General features: G+C 44.2%; 1 protein-coding gene across 1 annotated transcript in view; it reads right to left on the bottom strand.

The window, feature by feature from the left end:
- Window positions 1-16,662, bottom strand: part of RAB3C (RAB3C, member RAS oncogene family) — a 188,299-nt gene extending 171,637 nt beyond the window's left edge. The window contains exons 1-2 of the mRNA XM_077816882.1: window positions 16,556-16,662; window positions 1,430-1,657 (exon numbers count right to left, since the gene is read on the bottom strand). Of these exons, the coding sequence (XP_077673008.1) occupies window positions 1,430-1,657; window positions 16,556-16,579 (252 nt within the window). The 5' untranslated portion in view covers window positions 16,580-16,662. The remainder of the gene's footprint in view (window positions 1-1,429; window positions 1,658-16,555) is intronic.
- Between the last annotated feature and the right edge of the window lie 2,448 nt (window positions 16,663-19,110).

The following is a 19,110-nucleotide window of genomic DNA, read 5'->3' as shown; positions in this document are numbered from 1 at the left end:
TGAACTTGCCATGTCATTACTGTGAAAGAGCATGCACTGCAAGCAATTAACTAATGTCAGCACTGTATGTTATAATCATGTTAAGGATATGACCTAAATTGATAAAAGCAAGGAAATTAAGAGACAAAGATGATGTGGCCCTGTCTCAGGGGGACCACAGAACAATGGGTGGCTTTATTCACCATTTCTACCCAGGGATTTTCATCATGTTAGAAAACCTATTAATACACTTTATCTACAATGATGTCAAAAATGTGTTAGCTGGTCAGGTCATAGTTAACCCTGGGGCACTGCAGGGTTAGCGATGATCAGCTAACATGATTTTAAACATGACTTGTCCTTGTCCATCCTAAAGGTGAAATCAAGTTTAATACCATGTTAGTTAATGTGTTCTAACATGAGGCATTTTTCTTGTATAGACAAGGCCTCAATGCTCCTCTCAGTAGAGCCTGACTTACTAGGGAGGGTTCATGGAGGAGACCTGGGGCAAGGTTTTAAACTCCTCAGATCACCGTGAACTACATGGAAAGGAAGCATTAATGCTAAGGGGATGTCCAGACATTTTTCCCCAGCCTTGGCAATATGGATCCTTAGGAGCTCTGCTAACATTGTCTCCTCTGCTTGGGCAATGCAAATCTCTGCAAAGGGACTGGAGCAGGACTTAATGTAACTATGAGCATCAGCAACTTCTGCTTAAAAAGCCACTGGAATATCCTTGGGGGGTCTGAGAGAAGCTTGCCATAGAGAACACCTGCCCCCTGGCATCAGACTTCCCTGTTTCTGACATACTTCCTCCCATTCCTGAACTGCACAATCCCATCTACACAGAGGGGTGTCTGCAAGCTCCCAGGCAGCAGAACTGTCAAATGGTCTCTTCTATTTTTCCACACGTTTGCTCCTTTCCAGCCAGGTAAGTGGAAAGAAAATTCTTTCCATAGACCCTCTACTGTAGCTCCTGGATTCAGAATTTCCTTCGTTTTGTGGGAAGGGCAGACCTTTACTGGTATTTCAGGATAGTCCTCAGTATTTACTGTACATCTAAGATAGTTCATTTGTACACACATGAATATGCCATGAATGTCTCCTGTTGTATTTCCCAGGGGATCTACTACAGAATGGGAATTCTGCTGCATTTGAGCAAAAAAATAACCACACGTTTTAATATATTAGTCAATTGGATAATGCAGAGCTCTAGGGCCAGATTTATAAAGGTATTTAGGTTTAGATTACAGTGGGAGTTAGCCCTTAATAAATCTGGCCCTTAGTGCTTTTCAGTACTATGCCAGACATATTAATATTACTATACAGAGTACTAGAAATAATCTACATCAGAGAACATGGAAAGAAGCATACTCTGAGGTAGAACAATAGCTGTATACTATGTCACGACTACACACAACATTCAGAGGACATATGTTTTTCAGCTTACCCAAATCTGTAGCTTAATCCTTTTTTCATTTTTGAAAACAGTTTTGACTTTGAAATCGATCCCGACCGTGCTTACAAATGCAGATGTAAAGGAATCGTCAGCATAACGGAACAAAAAGGAGGTTTTCCCGACACTGCTGTTGCCAATGATGAGCAATTTGAACATGTAATCAAAGTTCTGGTCAGACGTGTCTTTCTGGCCATATCTGGAATCTTGAGCAGATGCCATCTGTAAATCAAAATAAAAAGGATTTTTTATGGTCTTTTGTACTTTATAAATCAGAGACCTTTATATTTTATTGGATTCCTCGGCAATAGATATCAATGAATTCAAGGACAAGTTCACAGAGACCCTAAGTCTTTCTTATGATGCTGGTATCCATGGTAATAATTCCCACTGCAAAAGATAATGGCAAAAAACTTACAGTATCAGGAAGATGGTACATCAGGGCTAAATATAACTGTTGATCAGTATCAAGAAAACAAAACAAAACGAAAAGAAAAGAAAAGAAACCCCAACAAAAGGACCAGGTCAATTTCTGAATATAGTACAAAAAAAAAAAAACAACAACAACTCTTTTCACAGAATGTTAAGAATGTGACAACATATTACCATAAAAATACAGAAATTAATCCTGGAGAAAAGTACTATATGTTTCTGTATATAAGAGGGGAAAATAAGGAAGCAATTTGTGGTTTTTTTGGTGTGTAACTATGCAACGTAGAACACAGGGGTATAGTCACTCCTTAATTTTGCAATCCTTGCTTGTGTCATTTTGTGCCATAATCTTAATCTATTTTAGATCCGAAGAAACTGCAGAACCCATTTGATGTAGAAAGGTCACAGTCTTTCGTAATAGCTAGATTCCTACCCAAAGCATTTTGCCACTACCCTTTTCATTATCACAGTGTCTCTCACCCACTTGGTAAATACTTTTGACAAAGTGTCTCTTCCTTTTGTTCCCTTTCAGTCTCTTCTTCTATTTGCAGTAATAGAATTTTGGACACAATATTAATGAAGTACAGTGTTCATACAGTACAATATTACAGGTGACAAGGGCCTATGTTTTCAAAGAGGGGTCCCTAAAATTAGGCTCATAAATCCACATTTAGACAACTGAATAAATGGGAGTTACAGACCATCAGCACCTCTGAAAATCAGTCCACTTTTATTGATGAGCCTAATTATAGATTTAGGAACCTACAATTAGGCATCCAGGTTTGAAAAATTTTGGCTTACATGACCATTCAGACAAACTCAAAATCTTAAATCTTTAGTTAAGAATGTGAATGAATTACTTACACATTAAGAAGCAACCACATAGTCCATTGTATTATCAGCAGAAAGTCTAAACTAAATTGTTTATTTGCAGCACCTTTACAAAAATATTACAGCATTTTACAGTAATAGTTCAGTACTCTACAGTTTCCAAATGTGCCACTGTAGTGTTCTGGAAATGTTCTGTAAAATAAATTCAGCAAATAGTAATTCTTTCGACAGAGGAATCAAAAGATATTTCAGATATTACTGACCTGACCTTGAAAGGGACACTGTCAGGCTTCCTGACTTCCAAACTTACTTGTTTGAAAAGTTGTTTTCAATATAGTGGTTTGAATGTGACAGGATTGCTAATGCTACAGAACACACTTTCAATAATCACTACTCTGATGCCTCGCATCAGTCTCCCACTGACATCTTTGCCCACATTCTAGAACACAAGTGATGTACATATTCACAGGTTTGCACGTGGGTCATGTAAGACTTCAGAATTATCTTTACTCCTGTTCTTAACTTCCCACTGAAATGACTGACTGGAAAAAGGAAAAATCCTCCTTGGCTTTTAATGTATCAGCCTGAATGTGTGTTTGCACCAGTGCCCTCTACTGGACAGAATCAGAATTACTTAAAAACTTGTAAAAAGAAAAGGAGTACTTGTGGCACCTTAGAGACTAACCAATTTATTTGAGCATGAGCTTTCGTGAGCTACAGCTCACTTCATCAGATGCATACCGTGGAAACTGCAGCAGACTTTATATATACACAGAGAATATGAAACAATACCTCCTCCCACCCCACTGTAATTGTCACCCCCTTTATTGGATGGCCTAAAGAGAGGATATAGAAAACTCTAATGATTTTATCAAAAGTCTTGAGTCTTTCTCTTAAGGCCCCAAGTCCTGGAGTTAGGTGATTACATGAGAATCCAGCTTTCATATATAAAGAGGTACACTTCTGGAAAAACATGATCAGAGTGTAGCCTAGAGGCTCTAACACCAAAAAGCAAAGAAAAACACTGTTATACATTTATCATTATTTACAGGGCTTAAATTCAACCGCAGCTGTCTGGAGGGGAGCTCTGGTAAATATTTTCAAATCCCCTGTAGTTTTCATAGCATATTGGAAGTGGGGAGGGGAGAAGAGGGACCCCCAGGAAATACTCTATGAGAGTTTAAGCCCTGATTATTTAGAATCTGATGAGTTTTAAGCCAATCACATTATTCTGGGGGCCAGGTATGATTTTTGAATGCTTGGATATGGCAATACAAATTACAGTATACATACATTGTGATTTCAGACAGGAAGGAAAGTCAGCAAACCCTGATGTTGACTGTTTATGGCAAATTTAAAGACACAAGTCAAAATTCACAAACTTGTGTGCCTAGCGTTAGGCACCTGAATCCACATGTAGACACTTCTGTAGGATGGCTGGATCCATAACCTTGCCTAAAGATGCAGGGCTCTCTGTTGACCCACCCTGTTAGCAGAAGTCAGATACCTGCACAAAGCTGCTGAGAAAATTCTGCTGACTCACTTTGAAAAGTATGCCTTGTCAACTTCACCAGGGTATTAAAGAGGGAACCCGGGCACCGGGGCTACGGTTTCCTGTAGGATCTTCTACTAACCAGGCTTTGGGAGAAAACAGAACATGAATTTCAGCCTAAGTTATCACTAAAAAAAACTCCAGCAAAGGGACCTTACATAGCATGTGTAGATCTGTCGCACAGTGGGAATGCCACTGGCTCACAGGTACCTAACTGCCTGATTTTCAGAGCAGCTGAGCACCCGCTGCTCCCATTAACCAAGGTTCTTGACTAAATGTAAATGTCAGTACCTAACTTTAGGCATGTAAGTTTGAAAATACTGGCTTTAAAACTTATAAAACTTAGTTTGCAGGTGTGTCATAATGAGACTTAATTAGGTAATGTTTAATGACGTTAAGATGAAAAGCAGTAATTATGACTAACAGCACACATCAATAATCTTTCTGATTTCTTTAATAAACACAAACAAAACCTTTACACTTTCATGCCTCCACCTTATCTTAAATGACTAGATTTCTTAGTAAACATATGCAAAAAAGGAAAATCAGATGTGTTTATCTATTTAATTATAGCTTTATGCTCATTTACAGCTTTTAGCTGTACGTAGTTTACAAGAAAATCAAGCCATCACCATTGAAAAAACCATCTGACAAAGCATAAGATATGGCCTGTATGATGTCAATTCACCTTAGGTACTCTGTTCCACACAAAATCCAAAAAAAGCATCACATCTGGCTCCATCTATCGCTGGAATACCAATTGGAATAAATCTGAACCCAATGGTCACTAATTCTAGATCCACGGAAGAGGCATTTTCTTTCTTGACTTTATCACCTGAGAGTTGTCGTCCCCATCCCCACTTAAAGGTATACAGATGTGTTGAGTTGCTCAGTATCGGGGCCGAAGGTCAGGGATCAATCTGAGGCCAGGCCAGGTGAAACTGCAGAGTCAGAGTCCATTAACAAATTGAGAGCAAGAGGCGAGAACTGGGGTCAAGCTGGGACAGGGTCTTTCACTGGTATCAGCAATGGTTTTAAGCCAGAGACAGTAAACCAGGATCAGGAGCCAAGCCTAGGTTCAGAGTCAGGGATCAAGGCAAGTTGCAGCAAGGAACAGCAAGCAGGGTGTAAGGCAGAAGCACACCGGAGGTCTGCATTACTGAGACAACTCCCAGGAATGGTTTCCTGGTTTATATACAGTGTGCCAGCTAATCAGGGAATCACGGAGGGCTGTTGCTCATGCCCCTTTGCATGGGATTTTTTGGACAGCTTAGTCTCTCAATTCCTTTTGGTGGCAATCATACCTGGGTCCCTGGAAGGAAGCAGAGCTGCCATCAAACCCTCCAGACCCCAGTTCTCAGCCCATGGGTTCTTACAGTGGTTGAGTAATAGAAGTTCTGGAGGAGCGACATTCCACTAGAGAATCAGAAGCCTGGAGCATGGGTGGCAGGTGGAGCCCTACTCTGGGAAGGCTAGCCCTCAGCTTCGCCCCTTACATCCATGGCCTCAGCCACGAGACCCCCTGTGCCCCCGATACACACACATGGCCAGAGAGCCCCCCTCCCCGGCCGGGGTGGCCAAAGCCCCGAGCGGAGGAGCCTGGGGCTGGCTGCAGCTATGCCTCCCCTCCCCGGACCCAACCTGCCCTTCCACCCAAGGGAAAAGCATCTGTAGAAGACGCTTTTTGATATGCCCCATGCAGGTTCCAGGGTGGCTGAGGAGGTAGTATTTGCCTCCTCAGCTGCCCCAGAACCTGCATGGGGCATAATAAAGTGAAAACTTCACCGCCAAACCTCGCAACTGGGGGTCCAGCGACCATGGCAGCACGGGGAGAGGCAGAGCCTCCCCTGGCCTATTATACCTACCACCCATGGCCTGGAGTACAAGTACTATATATCAGACAGAGTACTGGGCAAACTGGACATATCCATACTAGAATTACACCCCTCTTTTTATTTCTGGAGATTAAGCATATGCATACTTATTCTAGCTATGCATGTGGAAGGCAAAAGAAATGACTGATTTCCTACTTCTGAGCTTGGCAAATTTGTGGGAAGCATGGGAGGATTACAGAGAATGATACACAGTGCTCCCCTTAATTAACTGCATACTGCTGGGAATTTATGCTCCCAAAAATCTCTGAAGTACAAAATATCCCATTTCTCGAAGTACGACTACACCCCATGAAATACATTTTCTCTCTCCTAGAATTGGTTCCCTTGCTGTTAGGGTTCAGACACATTAGTAGAGGCATTTGAAGGCATAGCTACTGCCTGTGTTGCTCATGGGGCACTGTTCTGTGGATAATCAAAGAACTTCCATTTCCAGGGATGTTTAGTCAGTGCCAAATACACCAACAGGAAGAAAAAAAGACAAAGAAGATAGTGGCTGTAGCAAATTTGTCTGTTTTCAAAACCTCAACATGCCAAACAGCCTAATGCATTGGTGGGCAACCTGCAGCCCGCAGGCCACATGCGGCCCATCAGGGTCATCTGATTGCAGGCCGCGAGACATTTTGCTGATGTTAACGATCTGCAGGCATGGCCCCCCACAGCTCCCAGTGGCCACGGTTCACCGTTCTCAGCCAATGGGAGCTGCAGGAAGCAGTGGGCCGCAGGGACGTGGTACCTTTAGGTACATCTCTTCCTAGAGTATGGGCTTAGACCATTCAAAGGATGTCAGACATCAGATAAATTTTACTTTTAGCAACACATAAAGAGCTTCTCATGATCACAAGTCGACACTTGGTTATTCACAACAACTATGTACAAAATAAGTTATTTCCTATAGGGTTCTGTGATGGGGCGGTTGTCCCTCACTGGTATGTAAGGGGTTAAAGCCACCCTGGGAAGGCTGCGCGGGAGGCAGCCAATGAAGAAAAGGCTTATAGTACCAGCCAATCAGGAGAAGCTTTATTGGAACAGCCAATCAGGGCCAGGCTGGCCCATATAAGAAGGGGATGCTGAGCAGAGGAGGGGGCAGTCATTCCCTAAAGGGGGAGGGAGGAGGACTGACTGCTTAGAAGGCCAGAGTTCCATGGACAGAGTAGTGCTGGCAAGGGGAGGGTCAGCAGCGTAGGAGAAAGCTCTAGGCTGAGGCCCTGGTACAAGGGCGGAGAAGGTGCTAGGATTGTGGGAAAGTGGCCCAGGGAAGGAGATGGCAGAGTTGGAGGAGGCGCAGTATGTGGCTGCTAGCTATAGGGTCCCTGGGTCAGGACCTGGAGTAGGGGGTAGGCCCGGGTTCCCCTTGCCCCCACTTGCCACTAAGGGGAGTGGCTAGTGAATGGACTGCAGTTCGCTACTAAAACAAGCGGCTAGAATCAGGACTGCAGTTTGCCAGTGACGCAAGCAATTGGACTAAAGACGTCAGTCCCTCGGAAGAGGGGAAAGGACCGACTGGGACACCACTGGAGGCCTGTATCCAGAAGAGGATGCCATGGTCCAGGAAGAGATGTGGGTCCTAGAGGTGGATGTGAGCGTGACAATGGGCAAGACACCACTAGACAAAGGCACTCCAGTGAAATGAGAGCTAATTCCCAGGACGGCCAGCAGGAGGTGCCGTGGTGGTGAGTTCTGCCCTGTCACAGGTTCCATTAACTGTTCACTGAACAGTTTAATATTCAGCAGATACTTTTAGATCCACCAGAGTAAGAAGCACATGAATAAAAAAGGTCCCTTCATATGCTTCCCTTTCTGTAAAAGAGTGAAAATCTGCTACTTTCTCTTTTGCACTTAGATGGCACCTTCCATCTAAGCTTCTCAATTTTTAAAAATATTGAAATACTAATGGCATAACGGTGCTTGAGCACTAGGTACTTTTTTGGTCCAACAGGGCTAAACCCCCTGATAATCAACTGGCTCCGGCCCTTAGGCAGGAATAGGGACTCCCAGGAGTCCATAGGCTGCCCCAGGCTAAGGGCCAGAGAGCAGCCAACAGTCTATAGTCCCTAGGCCCTTTAAACAGGGGCTGAGTAAACCCAGTAGTCTATGGGTCCTCGACTCTTTAAGCAGGGGCACAGCAAACTCTGGAGCCAATCAGCTCTGAAGCCTGTAGAACAAGGGCAGAACAAACCCAGGAGTCAGTTAGCTCTGAGTTCTGAATGCAGAGGCAGAGCAAACACCCACAAGTCATTTCGGCTCCAAGTCCTTGATGCGGGGACAGAGCAAACACCCAGGAGTCAACTGGCTCTGAGTCTTTGATGCAGGAACAGAGCAAACACAATAGTCAATTAGCTCTGGACGCAGAGGCAGAACAAATCCAGCAGTCAATTAGCCCTGGGCCCTTGGTGCAGGCATAGCACAAAAGCCCCAGGGGTCAGGCGTCCTAGCTCCGGCGGACAGCTGACGAACACAGGCCTCTTCGCCTGGTGAGGGGCAGTTGCCACCCCAGGGGTGGGGTGGAGCCTGGGCTCACCCTACTCCACCGGGCCCCAACCCAGGGCCATAACAGTGGCAGAGTGGTCCATCAACAGGGATCCATCTGCAACACGCCGACCATGCTTCAGGGAGTGCTACAGCTAGACTGAAGTCGGCTGTCCCTGAGCACCTCCTCCCCTCCCCTCCAGGTGTACCTGGAACCATGGGGCATCTTCCATCTCAGGTAGGTGGCCAGCGGCAGTCCTGGCGGGTCCGCGAAAGACACCATGTTCCCCATCAGGTAGGGTGTCGCTGGGCTTGGCAGCAGTGTCAGCAGCCGGGAGCTAGCAGAATCCATCTGCCTCCCTGATGTCTCAGCCCCAACTGAGCTGGAGGCCCTGCCCTTTATATTTCCTGTTACCCACTTCCGGTGGGAGGGGCAACACAGGTCTGGCTAGGCCCACTTGGGCAGAGAGGGTGGTTCCTCCCCTCTGGCTTGAAGGGAGGCCACAATCTCAGTATACAGGGCATAAGAAAGCATAAACAGTAGGCATAATCCTATGCACTGCATGGAAGTAAGTCTCAAATCATATGGGCATCTGTTTTCTTATGCATATTGTTTGCTTGTGCCCAGCACACCAAGCAATCTAGATCATGCTGTACAAATGACCTGTCCTCTTCATTATTTACCACTTCCCAAATTTTTGTCATCTGCAAACTTTATCAGTGATGATTTTATGTTCTCTTCCAGGTCTCTGATAAAAATGTTAAATAATATAGGGTCAAGAACCAATCCCTGAATGAGGGTGCTTGAAGAGATGGATTTACGTGCGACACTCACTATGCTAACGAGGTACTTAGTCATGTTCCTTTGTTTGGCCTTACAGGACCCTACTCCTAGACAAAATTGATGGCTGTGCAACAATGTTCTCATTAAGGCAGGACTGAGTTTGCCTGAACTCTTTGTGATGCTTAACACTTCATCTAACCTTTATATGCACAGAACACTCTGCACTTGTGCCATACAGAATGAAGCCCCCATGCAAAATAGGATGAAAAGGGCAACATTGCTGATTGGCCAGGACATGTCTGGGCTCATTCCTTTATATATTTTACAAATATTTTCTTTTATATAATTATAAAAAATAATATTTTCTTAAGAGAAAAGCAAAGCCTACTATTGTGAGTAGGAAGAATCCCGTTTCTCCCCCTCGCAAGGACAGACACTAGTTGGTTTCTTCAGTTATGATTTATAGAATGTTTCAAAGAACAGCATTTCCTTTCTATGTGTATATATATATAATGACACCCTATGATTCAAGAATTACTACTACTATTTACTACAAAGAAACAGCCTCCCACTCACCCATTGACATGATAATTCCTCACACCTGAAAGCATGTGGTGGTTCCTTTACTTTTTCTATTAATAGTCAGGCATATTCATAGTTAGAACAATGGTAAAAACAGTTTCAGCAATGAGAAATAATCGGCCAAGTTCAGACATGACTTACAGTCTGGGCGGTCCCAGTCTAATGGGAATATATGGAATGTAAATCACTGCTCAATCTGGCGTTGATGTGCAAGCTCCATCTCTTTTCTAAAATGGCTAAAATGTGACCAAGAGACTCATACACAAGATCCCTTCATGCCCTCTATGGCGGGCTGGCATAATCATGATGAGAAGGATGGTCTTGTGTTTAAAGCATAGACCTGGAAATCAGGAGTTCTGGGTTCTATCCTCACTCTAACACAGACTGCCTATGTGACCTTAACCTCTTTGTGGCTTTGCTTCCCCAGGGGTCAAATGGAGATAACAATACTTAGCAATATTAGAGGATGCTTACCTGCCTCTGAGGTGTTTTGGGGTTTCATTCATTAATGTAGGTACAGCACAGTGACCGCTATAGATGGAAGGCGCTATTAGAACTGCGAAGTACTATTAGACGGGTGACCTTAATATACGTTTTCTCCAGCAAAGCAGCCAAGTTTGCAAGTACCTGCCTCCGTTTGCACCTCCTGTCAACAAATCATGGGGGGCAGCCTCACAATCTTTGTAAGAGGCTCCACTAATGTTGTTTAAGACAGACACATTCTGAGGAGCAGTCTAGTCCATAGCACAGAAATGCATGCCTGCATCCTCAGCGAGAAACCTACCCTTGCAACTAAACATTCTGTGTACAATATGTGAACATACCCCTAGCCAGTCAGGCAGTCAAGATCCCACAATGTCATTTAAAATGTGTGGAAAATTTTACATGTATCTCTCCAGGAACAACATTTCCTGTGTTAACAGAAAGTTAAATAAATTTGGAAGGATCAGATAATTTTGCTGAATGCTAAGAGACATGTGGCCATGTTAACTGCTGTACTTTTATGGCTTTTGTTTGGCTTTATTCATCACAGTTTTGTAGCAGCCTCAAAAGAGCGTGGAAATAGCATTTCCTTTCCCCTCCTGCTGTTGTCCTTCTCCATTTTATTTTGATGTATTTCTAATGCAGTAGAAGCCAGCATAGCCTTGTTCTGTTTGCTTTTGTATGAGTACAGCCATCACTGGTGGCAGCAGGATGTGAAAAGCTCTGAGGAAAATATGCTTATTTCCTTCCTTAGTAGAGATAAACTCACACATTGCTTTTACTGACTCCCTCTTAACCCCCTTCTCTCTGCAGCTCAACCAGCTTCAATAGGTCCATTGTTCTGATCGCATGACCTGCCATGTCCCTGGTAAGGACTCGGCAGATCTGGCATTCCCTGTTAAGCCAACTGCCATCTTCTGATCTCACTTGCTCTGAGGCCTCCTGAGGTCAGGTATGCCCCAGAATGCATTGCATGCCTCTAATTCCAGCAGGGTGCAGGATTGTATAAGTAGGGGCATAGCGAGCAGATCGAGGGACGTGATCGTCCCCCTCTATTCGACGTTGGTGAGGCCTCATCTGGAGTACTGTGTCCAGTTTTGGGCCCCACACTACAAGAAGGATGTGGATAAATTGGAAAGAGTCCAGCGAAGGGCAACAAAAATGATTAGGGGTCTGGAACACATGACTTATGAGGAGAGGCTGTGGGAACTGGGATTGTTTAGTCTGTGGAAGAGAAAAATGAGGGGGGATTTGATAGCTGCTTTCAACTACCTGAGAGGTGATTCCAGAGAGGATGGCTCTAGACTATTCTCGGTGGTGGAAGAGGACAGGACAAGGAGTAATGGTCTCAAGTTGCAGTGGGGGAGGTTTAGGTTGGATATTAGGAAAAACTTTTCACTAGGAGGGTGGTGAAACACTGGAATGCGTTGCCTAGGGAGGTGGTGGAATCTCCTTCCTTAGAAGTTTTTAAGGTCAGGCTTGACAAAGCCCTGGCTGGGATGATTTAATTGGGGATTGGTCCTGCTTTTGAGCAGGGGGTTGGACTAGATGACCTCCTGAGGTCCTTTCCAACCCTGATATTCTATGATTCTATGATCATACAAACCCTGAATGCAGCAGCCTAAACTATTGAGACCTTCCAGTTGAATTTGCAGAATATCAGGAAAGCTAGAGAAAACTGTTGGGAGATACGAGGAAAATACTTTAGTAGGGCTTTTGATACTGTCTCGCATGAACTGCTCATAAAAAAACCCAGGGAAATACAACCTATATGGAGCTACTATAAGGTGGGTGCATAAATGGTTGCAAAATCATTCCCAGAGAGTGGTTATCAGTGATTCAGTCATGCTGGAAGGGCATAATGAGTGGGGTCCTGCACGGATCAGTTCTGGGTCCGGTTCTGTTCAATGTCTTCATGAATGATTTAGATAATGGCATAGAGAGAACACTTATAAAGTTTGCAGATGGCATGAAGCTGGGAGGGGTTGCAAGTGCTTTGAAAGATAGGATTAAAATTCAGAATGATCTGGAGAAATGGTCAGAAGTAAATAGGATGAAATTCAATAAGGACAGATGCAAAGTACTCCGCTTAGGAAGGTACACATACAAAATGGGGAAATGACTGCCTAGGAAGGAGTACTGTGGAAAGTGATCTGGGTGTCATAGTGGATCACAAGTTAAATATGAGTCAACAGTGTAACTCTGTTGCAAAAAAAGCAAACATCATTCTGGGATGTATTAGCAGGAGTATAGTAAGCAAGACATGAAAAGTAATTCTTCTGCTCTACTCCACACTGATTAGGCCTCAACTGGAATATTGTGTCCAGTTCTGGGTGCCACATTTCAGGAAAGATGTGAGGGAAGATTGAAAAAACTGGGTTTGTTTAGTCTGGAGAAGAGAAGATGGAGAGGGGACATAACAGTTTTCAAGTACATAAAAGGTTGTTACAAGGAGGAGGGAGAAAAATTGTTGTTAATATCTGAGGATAGGGCAAGAAGCAATGGGCTTAAATTGCAGCAAGGGCAGTTTAGGTTGGACATCAGGAAAAAGTTCCTGTCAGAGTGGTTAAGCACTGGAATAAACTGCCTAGGGAGATGGTGGAATCTCCACCATTGGGGATTTTTAAGAGCAGGGACAAAGACCTGTCAGGGATGGTCTACATAATACTTAGTCCTCCCTTGAGTGCAGGGGACTGGACTAGATGACCTCTCAAGGTCCCTTCCAGTTCTATGATATTTGAAAAGAGGTTAGCACTTCTATTTCTTCCAAATCTGTTTATTCATCACTAATATAACAGTCTACCCCTTGCATCACATTCCCAAATCTCAGCCAGTATGATTCTAACCAGGCAAAACTGCTTTTCAAGCCTTTATTCCCACTCCTTAACCAGCTATTTAAATCGGGATTGAACAATGTATGCTTATTCACCTCCTACAATCCATGTCTGCATGCATACAGCCACCTCACATGCCAGCCACACTGCTTTTATGTGGCACAGTGAACAGAATTCAGCACTATTGCTTCCAAAACCACAATCCTCCACCTAGCTGTTAGTAATATTAAGACATCTATTTTCTTTTTAAACTTGTGACAAAAATGGTAATAAAAAAATCATCACAAACTCCTGAGTACATCTGATTCCATCTGGCAGAGGGCAGTGATGTATGTGCCCATAGGTATATTGCATATAATTTTATACACAAGCATTGAGAATCCTTCCTCTCCAGGCATCTTAGACCTCGTTGGCCCAAAGATAAATAGACTGTGTTTGGGATTTAAACAAGGATCTTGTGCATGCAAAAAAGATCAGTACCACTGAGATGGCCCATTATCTCATCTTTTATTATATTTTCAGATTTATGTTTTTAATTATTAGTTGATTTGTAAAGGAAAAACTAGTTCTTATGCTGCCTGGTGACTTGGTTTTCTTCTTGATCAATAGACACAATTCATCTTTCTTCCTGTTTCTTTGAAACTGAGATATTTTAGCAATAGAGAATTACATTTACTCTATAACAGACTGTTTTATAAAACTGTGGAGCTTAAATAAAGAGAGATATCATGTGCTTAAGACAAAACCTGGTAACAAAGTCTTCCTTTACAGATAAAATAAGTAAAGCGGGCAATTAGTTCAGTCAATCCAAAATCTCATTTGGACAAGGACTGTGAACTGTACTAAATTAGAGTTAGAAAAAGAAATGTCTCTTAGAAGAAGACCCCACAGCAGAACTGTATTTTGCTTGAAGATTTAATAAAAATAGTTTTTAGACGTTGTGGTGGTGGAAGGAAGCATTTGAATTGAAGCCTCTAAAGGGAAATGACAACTAATCTGAATTAATCTGCCTGATTGCATTTTCATATCTTGGAGAAACCCAGATGCTGTGCAATTATAGTTTTGGATGAGATATGCTGAAATATACATTATTTGCCCTTTCACCAACCTTTAAGAAAAAAAATTACCCTTGTTTATAGCTCCTTTTTGTCATTTTTATACAAAGGCACTCTTTTCCACTCATTTTGATAACAATGGACAATTATAATTTGCAGTAACAATCTCATATTTGCCTGCTCATATAAAAATCGAGATGTGATTTTAACATAATATGACAAATATATGTTTATAGATCCTGGATTTTTATTTCTTTATAATTGTCTTTAGTTAGTTTTGTACAATCATTTTGTTTCTATATTTTTAACAAGCTTTTGCCCAATAAATCCAATATCTGTGATACATAACTAATCCAATAGGAACCTAACATTCACTTTCTTCCACTGACAAGCAAAATCTTCTATTTTCATTGTAATATACAAACCTATTTTTCTGCAAAAGGATCTCCAAAATCATTTAATTCAAAATATTATTTTAATATGTAAATATACTTAAGAGTAAAGAACACAGTGAAAATACTCATGTACCAACCAAACAGAACTCTGTATTTTAAACAGCATCTTAACCAACTCTGCTCTCTACCCAGAAAACTGATAGAAATGCTTACAGCAGATTGGCTTATTTTAATGTGCCTCTTTGGCTGAAAGATTTCAGCATGTGACATATAAACAGTTGATCTAACAAGGGTTTATAGGTTTATTATTCACTTTTCAAAGTCAAATAAATCCAGCTTCAATTGTGGGATTCAGAGCAGTGTTACCCAGTATTTTAGCTGTCTTTTTGTACATTTATATTAAAAGGATTCATATTTCACCCCCTTCATGTTGAAGTTCTTCTACTGTTACAGAAGCTACACAAGATAATAGCAACAATACCATAAATACTGAAAGAGAACATATACTGCCATGGCTGCACTTCAAAACATAACTTACAGCACAACTGTAAAGAGGTTAGTTAAATTATATAACATCAATATGATTCATTGCTACTAATGTAAACATGATTGATTTTCCATTAAAAATCCTATGTTCAGATGTACACTATGGAGTTCTGGTCCATGACTCAAGCTCCTACGTGCTATGGCAATATAAATAAATAATACAAATAACTAAAATAAATTAAGTAATTTAATGTATATGGATTTGAAACAACAACTACCCTGAGGCTATCAAAACAACAGTGCATGACAATGTCAATTAATAATATCTGAATATCCATCTCTTTCTCCTGTGCAAAGAGTTAGATTTTTCCCTACACAAAAACAATTAAGAAAGGGGTATCCTATTCTTATCTCAAATTCTATCAACAAGACATCATCCTTTGATGCAGATGGATAACTGCCTATTTGATAAACAGATAGCCATTTCCAGTTAACTTGCTTTGCATGCAGCGAAGAACACATTGCATATTTCTCCCCCACACACCCCACCAAAAAGAAAAAAAAAACCCAACTTATAATTAATTAACTTGCAGAGGAGTTTAGATTCATTCACAAAGGAGCTTAATAACTGAAGAGATAGATGCGCTTCCTAATGCAGCACACATATCTGATCATAAATCTTAAAAAGTAACACAAGCACGGGGGGCGGCTGAATATCGAGGGCTTTCCCGTGCCCTACCCCCGCGTGCGAGTGGCACAAAAGGACATCAGTGCCTGCCAGGGTGCTAGAAGGCGTACAGCTGCCCCCTGCCTCTCCAGCAGCGAGCGCCGTCTGAGGGGGGAAATGGCACTGGCAGCGAGCAGGCGTCTCTTTGAGTTCAGCGCCTCTAGGCACGGGAATTATTTGCAGTCAGTCGTCACCCCCCCCCCCCCCCACAAGCTGTGCAAAGCCTGGCTGGGCGCGGGTTGCCCTTAGGCGAGCGGGCCACTAACCCAGGCAACTGCCAAGCACTGGGCAGGCAGGCAGAGCCGTCCGAAGGGGCGATGTGGGGTGTGCGGTGCCTTCCACCGCAGAGGAACTCAGAAGCGACACTCACTCGCTCCCAGGCGCGGAGCCCAAGCCCCCGGCGGCGTTCACAAGACCAGGGCTCGGTCCCCGCTCTGCGCAGCAGCGCAAGGTGAGCGAACGCTAACGCCATTGCTCGGCTGCGGCTGGCCTAAGCGGCCCCCCCGAGACCGCCCGCCGCCCCCCCGTGTGTGTCCTTAGCGCCGGGGCGGCAGCGTGCGGCTGCTCGCTCTCCACTCGCTCCCCTTCAGCGAGGTACCTGCATGGGAGCTTCGTGCCTCATCCTCGGCCCGCGCCCTTCAGCTGCCTCCCGTGCCGGGTGGGTCCCGCCGAGCAGCGAGCGCGGCCACAGCACGCCCCGCGCGCTCCCCCGGCGTCTGCTCACAAAACCGGCGGCGGGATCAGCACCGGAGCTGTCCCTCCGGCCGCTCCCACGGCTGGCCGGGCGCGCCCTGCCCGCCCATGGGAGCTGTAGTCCGCGCTGCTCCCTTCAGCGGCAGGGAGCAAAGGCGACCTGGGAAGGGCAAGAACTACAACTCCCAGAAAGCTCCGCGCGGTCCCCGCCTACCTCCTCCTCCTCCTCCTCCTCCTCCAGCCCCGCGTGCTGAGGCGCTGGGGAAGCCGGCGCGGGTGTCGCCCAGTCCAGCGGCTGGGCAGAGAGGCGCTGGGGCTGCGCACCCAGCCGAGCGGAGCGCTGCAAACTCCGCTCCCAGCTGGCTCGCTGGAAGGGGCCGAGTGGGACGAGTAGCCCCGCTGCAGCAGCCCCACAGAGCAGCCGGGGGGTCTCCAGCAGTGCCGGGGACCTAGCGCAACACTTGACACCTGGGTTTTACACCCCCCCCCCCAGCCCCGCCCAAACCAACCCGAACGCCTCATCTCCCTACAAGCCACCGTGTTACCAGTTCAGCCCGGAGCGTTTATACATTGTTTCCCAAGGTGACCGCATTTCAGATGGCTGAGGGGATTGAGGTCTAACCGCCCCTCGCCCCCGCTTCTAGCTTGTCAAACAAAGCTCCGTTATTTGGGTGGACACTTTGCTTGGCAAGACAACAGAGGGCCAGACTGGCTAAGGAGCGAGACGCTGAATGGGTGGGGAGGGGCTGCCCCCTCTGCCTTACCTTTCCGTACAGTTCCATTGGCAACGCCAGAGAAGGTGGTTCCCAAGGGCAGCCCGCAAGGGGTGCAGGGCAGAACGGGCAGAGGGAGTGGGCCAGGCGTGACTCGGTGGAGAAAGTGCTGGCTGGGGCTGAGGGGCTGTGGTCAGGGTGTAGATGGAGGACTTTCACTCAGGCAGGCAGCAGCGATGGAAGGAAGTGGCAGCAGCAGCAAGCGTCTCCTAGGAAGCTCAGCAGCAAAATTCGCATTAGCCCAACCCCCCAGGTCCAACCTCCAGGCACCTCTTCCATTCATTAACTCAGAGCCACCAACCAGCACGGGAAGGGAAAGGCCACAGGGTTAGTTACACAACGCAAGTTACATAAAATGCAGGCATTAATCACCATAACAAAATACAGCCATAGAATCAGGGAAATAATTACATCCTAGTCTCACCCTCTGCCTCTGCAATACAGGTCCCTATAGTATTCTCCAATGCTTCTACCACCCTAGTATCAATGGCTCAAGTGTTGGGGTTGGTGGGCTGAATTTGAAAAAGGAGAACACTATTTCCTTGTTGTTCTTCCTAGTTGCTTGATACTAAATGTAACCAATTTCTTTAATTAATAAGGTACTGACTTTATCTATAAAGTTCAGAATACCAACGTCCTGGACTGGCAATTATTGTTGCACTTAAAACTCCACTACTTTTTGTAATTTCTTACTTTTAGGTTCATGCCTTCTCAGTTTTACCATTGCACTTGCACTAGCATTAGTTTTTGCATTTGATATGTTTTTCTATATGCAAGTGCATTTATATTTTGTAAGTCAGCAGAGAAATAGCTGAACAACAATTCAATACAGGTTTTCTTCCCTGTTCTGCTTTTTTCCCCAAGTGTTTTATATATTGAACTCTGCAGTATTTCTCTACTGTTATTCTCGTGTGGAAGGTAAGTGGTTGTTCTCAACCAACTCTTGAACAACTAGATGACTCTTGGGGCTTCTGAGAAACATTTTTCTGTTTGTAAATACTAGTCTCGCAGTCCTGGGAAGCTGTGTTTCCACATGATCTCAGGCCCTAAGTTAGTAAGGTACTTAAGCACACAACTTCAAGCATGCACAAAAAAGCAATGACTTCAGTGGGACTACTCCCTTTGTGAATCATGGCCTTAATCTGGGAAATTGATATAAATACTTTAAATGTCCTGGAATCACCGTATGAATACTCTAACCTAGTGCAAGAAAATTTCTAGAATCCTATAGGACCCTGAGTGGAATTTAACATTAAAAGTCTGATATACATCTTAAGAGACAGCATGTCCAGTGAATAAGGTTCTATTCCTGCCTCTGACACTGACCTGCTGTGGCAACTCCTTTCGCCTCAGTCCCCCAATCCTCCTTTTTTCTCTTTTCTGTTTTAAGCTATTTGGGATAGGGCCTGTCTCTTACCATGTGTTTGTATAATGGACCTGACCCCAGATGGGGTCTTATGGCACTACTGTAGACAAATAATAAAATTGCAATCTTCCCCAGATTTTCCATTTGTCTTTCTTTGATCCTTTCCTTTTACTGAAAGTCCATTCCTTTAACCTTTTTACCCACTTTCCTTTCCCATTGTAATATTGGCATGCACATACATGCACACACAGAGTGAATGAGAGAGACTATGACAGTGGGTTATAAAGGTCTTTACAGCATGTGTTTGGAATTACTCATGAG

The sequence above is a fragment of the Eretmochelys imbricata genome, chromosome 5 (assembly GCF_965152235.1).
Source record: "Eretmochelys imbricata isolate rEreImb1 chromosome 5, rEreImb1.hap1, whole genome shotgun sequence".
In the NCBI taxonomy this organism is placed as follows: Eukaryota; Metazoa; Chordata; order Testudines; family Cheloniidae; genus Eretmochelys; species Eretmochelys imbricata.
Note: the sequence above shows the minus strand (reverse complement) of the source record. Positions and strands in the feature narration are given on the sequence as shown.